General features: G+C 43.2%; 1 protein-coding gene across 5 annotated transcripts in view; it reads left to right on the top strand.

The window, feature by feature from the left end:
• Window positions 1–349: 349 nt before the first annotated feature.
• HPS1 (Hermansky-Pudlak syndrome 1) overlaps window positions 350–5,659 on the top strand; it is a 23,937-nt gene continuing 18,627 nt past the window's right edge. For all 5 annotated transcript variants that reach the window (XM_008588658.1, XM_008588661.1, XM_008588659.1 and 2 more), the window contains exons 1-2: window positions 350–513; window positions 2,316–2,432. In XM_008588658.1, coding sequence (XP_008586880.1) covers window positions 2,316–2,432 — 117 coding nt within the window. In that variant the 5' untranslated portion in view covers window positions 350–513. The remainder of the gene's footprint in view (window positions 514–2,315; window positions 2,433–5,659) is intronic.

Here is a 5,659-nt window from a genome sequence, read left to right as displayed (position 1 = left end):
AAACTGCCACATAAACTGTAGAGCGCTGGGCAAGCAGGACGGCTGCTGCTGGACGGCAGCCCCGCGGCGGCGAACTGCTGCCTCGCGCTCTGCCAAGACTCACTGCGGGGCCTTCAAGCCCTGCACCGGCAAGGCCGGGCCCGAGCGGGGGGACCGGGACCCGGCTGCTGGAAGACAGGACCAAAGGCCATAGGGACAGTATGCGGGGAGGGAAGGGAGAGCCGGGGTCCAGATGGTGAGAGTGGACACTGAGGATGTTTTCCCCAAGTTAGCCCAGTGCCATCAGAGCTCCCTTTGCATTAAGTCCCCCGTGAGTCTCCTCTTAAGAACAGGATAGCGAGGAGAGGAGGTAAATCATAAAATGACCCCATGCCTCATGTTCTCTCCGTTTTTAAGCGTCTGCAGCGCCGAGGATGCTGTACTGCTCTTCCATGAGCAGGTCACCGAGTCGGTCCACCGCAGCCCTTTCTGAACCTGTGGCTGTCTGGAAGCTCTGCTGTGCTCCTTGCCAAGGTAGATGATCTTGCCTCACCTGGGCTGGACAGGGAGGCAGGCAGAATGAGGTAGGCAGTGGACTGAATATGCCTGAGCTCTGCAGACCCTCTCATCCCCCTACTCCTTCCCCTGCTCTGCATCCTGATGGCACCTTTGCCTAATCTCCTATTCATCCCTTGCAGCCAGGCAGTCATCATGGCCTGCTAAATCTCTAAGCTACACAGTCTGAATAGGCCTTCCTCTCCATTCTCCTGGCCTCCACCAAGGAGTGAGCCCTCATTACCCCACACTGAGATGACTGGCCTCCACTACTTTGACCTTGTCCACCTCCAGCCAGCCTTTCATTGTCACTTCTCTGCCCTCCATCCTACGGGGCCCCCTGCTGTCGTCCACCACCTCCTTCCACAGCCCACCATTCAACCCACTTCCTTCTAGGCAAACCCCCAACTTTGTCACACTCACTTGGGCGTCCCAGAGCAGCTTCTTCCAGCAAACTTCTCTTCATAACTTTTGCTCTCCCAGTCTCTGCCGTGGTGTTTAGCAATTCCATGGGAATAGGCTGCAGTCTGTTTACTGTGCTATATCTCCCCGCATAACCCTGTAAACACCTTGGGGCCTGGTGCTCTGAGTTAGAGTTAATAAACCAACTGAGATTTGGGAGGGATTCAGTAAGGATCACTAAGCTGGACATGGGGATCCTGAGATGACTGAGTCCAAGATCTTGAGACACTGGGATCCTCCTGAGGAAACTGCACAGCTTCCTGGTCATTGTCACAGTTTGGCACACGAACAACACATCATACCTGTGTGGCACATTGAGCTCCACAAGAGGATTTGAATCCTCACCAGGCTTAGTCACGCTGCCCAAAGGTTGAGGGGTCAATGTCTTGCTGCACCCTGGGGGGCCAAGACTCAGTGTGGGAAGTGCTGTATTAAGAATCTACCTGTTGGTGGATAATAAAACACATTTTGTGTAATCAAGTGCAGAGGGTACATGTAGGGATGGTGGGGACAGGGTTTGGAAGGGCTGAAGAGACGATGGATGTCGCCAGAAAAGTAGCAGCTAAACAGGTACGAGAAAGAACCGGGGACAGGATTCGTAGGCAGCCTCTGTTTCCACCAAGAGCAGGGGAGATTTTTGAATGAAATTCCTGTAATGCTGAAATAAACTCCTCATGGGTTTTGAGGCTCATCTTCTGGAGCTGCTTTTTGTTGGAGGGAAAGACAACTCTGGGCTGCCCCAGAGGTGGAGGTGCACAAGCCGCCTTCCTTTTCCAGACCAGGAATCAACTGTCTGCCGTGAGCATGGCTTTGTGCAGCTGATTCTCTGTCCAGACAAAGAACTGGGTCCCTTCTTATGTCTGGTTACAGTAGACCCCATGGCAGGTCTGAAGCTGTGGTGAGAGGGGCTGGATAACAAGAGGAAAGTGCTGTGGCCATGGCATCAGATGGGCCTGGATTTGGATCCTGGCTCTACCACTTCAGGCTGTGCCTGTGTCCTGCTGTATGAAATGGGAGTCATTTAAGAGTCCTACTTTATCAAGTTGTGAGGGTGTGACAAAATGACACCAGGAAGCCCCGTATGGCAGTGCCTGATGGGCAACAAGGCTCAGTGAGTGAGTGCTGGGGTTCGGGGTTCCTCTTCATTGCTCAGGCTGGGGGTGAGCAATAGGTGAGCATAGGACCTTGACATTGCTTCTCCCTGGCAGATGAAAAAGGCTCAGTGAGTGAGTGCTGGGGTTCGGGGTTCCTCTTCATTGCTCAGGCTGGGGGTGAGTAATAGGTGAGCATAGGACCTTGACATTGCTTCTCCCTGGCAGATGAAATGCGTCTTGGTGGCCACCGAGGGTGCGGAGATCCTCTTCTACTGGACAGATGAGGAGTTTGAAGAAAGTCTCCGGCTGAAGTTTAGGCAGTCAGAGAATGAGGAGGAAGAGGTGAGTGTAAGGTCTGTGGTCCCTGCGGGGCTGCACGGGAGGGAACAGCACGAAGCTACCAGAGGGCAAGGAGGCAGAAGAACCTGCCGTCACCCTTCCTGGGCCAGCCTGAGGGATGAGCAGGGCAGTGTCCTGGGAGGTCAGTCTTTTGATGCTCTGAGTGCAATGATCCCCTCACCACCACCACCAGGGCTCACAGGGCTAATGAGGGCAAGAGGTGGTGAATTTTAATCCCACAACAGAGAAACTTGGAGCTATCAGTTTCTTTATCTAAAAAGTTTAGTATAAGGTTGATTCGTTAATTTTTTAACAGCTATATGAAGGTATAATTGACATACCATAAACTGCATGTATTTGGAGTGTACAGTTCAATATGTATGTATACTTATGATTCTATCACATTCAATAAAATGAACATATCCACCTCCCCAAAAGCTTGCAATCCCCCCTTTACCACCCCCACCTCTAGCAACCACTGATGTGAGATCTGATTTCTTTTTTTTTAAAGTTAAAAATATATTTTTTTAATTGAGACATAATTGATTGTACATATCCATGGGGTACAGCGTTGAATATCAATACCTGTATGTAATATGTGATGCTCAAATCAGGATAATTACTATATTCGTCATTATACAATGTATTCATTTTTTGTGGCCCTTTACCAATTTCTCATTAACCCCTCTTCCCCCTCCCTCTTGTCCTCCTCTGGTGGCCTCAGTTCCAGTCTCTTTTGAAAGTTCAAGGAATTATTGTGATTGCTGTATCTTTCTTTCTTTTTTTATTTTTTTAGCTCCCATTGATGAGTGAGGATATGTGCTATTTCTCTTTCTGTGCCTGGCTTATTTCACTCAACGTGATTTTCTCTAAGTTCATCCATGTTGCACGAATGGCAGAATTTCTTTTTTTTTTTTCTTTTTCACCGGTAAGGGGATTGCAACCCCAGCACGGTGTGGTCTGCACCAGGCTCAGCCAGTGAGCGCACTGGCCATCCCTATATAGGATCCGAACCCGCAGCCTTAGCACTACCAGTGCCGCACTCTCCTGAGTGAGCCATGGGGCCAGCCCATCATTATTTTTTATATCAGTACTATTCCATTGTGTATATATATCACATTTTCCTTAACTGTCCTGCTTTCGGTCATGATAGATTAGTTTGTATTTTATAGACTTCCGTATACATGGAGTGATACAGTGTGTACTTGGATTTAGTTTTGTTTTTGTTTTCTGTTTGGCTTCTTTCACTCAGCAGAATAATTTTGCCACTCACCCGTATTGTAGCGTGTATCAACGGTTCACTTCTTTTCATTGCTGCATAGTAGTTAGCATATCAATATGCCACAATTTATTTATCCATTTACTCGTTGATGGACACCTGGGTTGTTTCCAGTTTTTGACTATTACAAATGAAGCAGCCGTGAACATTTACGTACAAGTCTTTGTGCGGACATATGCTTTCATTATTCAGAGACAGATGCCTAGGGTAGAATGGCTGCATCCTTCAGGTGTACGTTTAACTTTTTAAGAAACTGCCAGTCTTTTCCCGAGTGGTTGTATCATTTTACATCCTACCAGTAGTGGATGAGAGTTCCAGTTCCTGCACATCCTTGCTAGCACTTCTAATGGTCAGTCTTTTTAATTGTAGTCTTTCTAATAGATGTCTACTAAAATCTCATTGTGTTTTAATTTTCATTTCTTTAAGGATGAGAGTTCCAGTTCCTGCACATCCTTGCTAGCACTTCTAATGGTCAGTCTTTTTAATTTTAGTCTTTCTAATAGATGTCTACTAAAATCTCATTGTGTTTTAATTTTCATTTCTTTACTCATTAATGATTTTGAACATGTTTTTAATGTGCTTATTTGCCATATCTTTTGCCTATTTTTTATTAGGTTGATTGTTCTTATTCTTACTGAGTTTTGAGAGTTTCTTACATGTTTTGGATTCAAGTCTTTTGTTATTAGATATAAGTTTTGCAAATATTTCCTTCCAGTTTATGGCTTATCTTTGCATTCTCTTAACAGTATTTTGCAAAGAACAAGAAGTCTTTTGATAACTCCAATTTATACATTTTTGCTTTTATGGATCATGCTTTTAGTGTTATATCTAAGAAATCTTTGCACAACCCAAGGTCACAGAGTTTTCCCTGTATTTTCCTCTGGGAGTTTTATAGTTTGGGGTTTTATATTAGGTCTAATAATGTATTTTGAATTTTTGCATATGGTGTTAGGTGTGGATTGAAGTTAATTTTTTTTGGCATATAGACATCCAGTTTAACTCTTTAATATTATAGTTGAGAAATATTTGTCATTTTCACTTACATAATTTACACTCTACATTTTATTTCTTTTACCTTCTTCTATTTTATTTTTTTTTTTGTGGCTGGCCAGTAAGGGGATTCAAATCCTTGACCTTGGTGTTATCAGTCCACTCTATGTTTTAAAGGAGTAATTTCTTTTGAAAATTTTTTCCAGATTAATTTTGAGTTAAAAAAAAATTTTAAGGGGGTGTAGTAGCTAGAATTCTTGCATTTTTGCAGCAGCATAATACACTAGTTGCCTCTCAGTGCTCTTTTTGCTTTAATGGGCCAAATTATCCAACTGACAACTGAGCCCATTCCATGTCAGCAAGTTAATTCATCATCAACATCACAGGTATACTTTTCACAGTCTTTAAGAGAAAACAAGATATCAGAGGTCATAGACATTCAAGTAGTTTTATTTAAGCTAAAGAACAGGTCAATCTGTTAGGCTCTTTTATTTTTTAGCAGTAATATGTGTAATTTTGAAATTAAGAGTGTTTAAGTATTTCAGTTCTAAAACTACTGTTTCAGCTAGATCAATTTAAGAAGCAAACTATTTGACAGCCTTTCTCTTCCTCATTATTAAAAACTTGATAAAGGAACAAACTCCTGATTTTTCAGTTCCTAAATGACTAGCATAAAGGAAAAATTTTTTAAAGTCTTATTTTTATGTACGTAACACTTATTTTTTTCTGATCATATAAATAACATGAGTTAATTGTAGGAAATTTGGAAATACAGAGAAATAGTTTTTAAATAACCTATAATTCTACCACCCAGAGCCATTAGCTTTTTAAAATACTTTCCTTGGGTCTTTATATTTTATATAGTTGGATCATACCACACTTACAGTTTTATTTCCTGGGTTTTTTCTCTCTTGCCATTATATCAAAATCATTCTTTCATTTTGTTAAATATTCTCAAAAA

The sequence above is a fragment of the Galeopterus variegatus genome, unplaced genomic scaffold, assembly GCF_000696425.1.
Source record: "Galeopterus variegatus unplaced genomic scaffold, G_variegatus-3.0.2 Scaffold4942, whole genome shotgun sequence".
In the NCBI taxonomy this organism is placed as follows: domain Eukaryota; kingdom Metazoa; phylum Chordata; class Mammalia; order Dermoptera; family Cynocephalidae; genus Galeopterus; species Galeopterus variegatus.
This window is presented reverse-complemented; position numbering and strand designations above follow the sequence as displayed.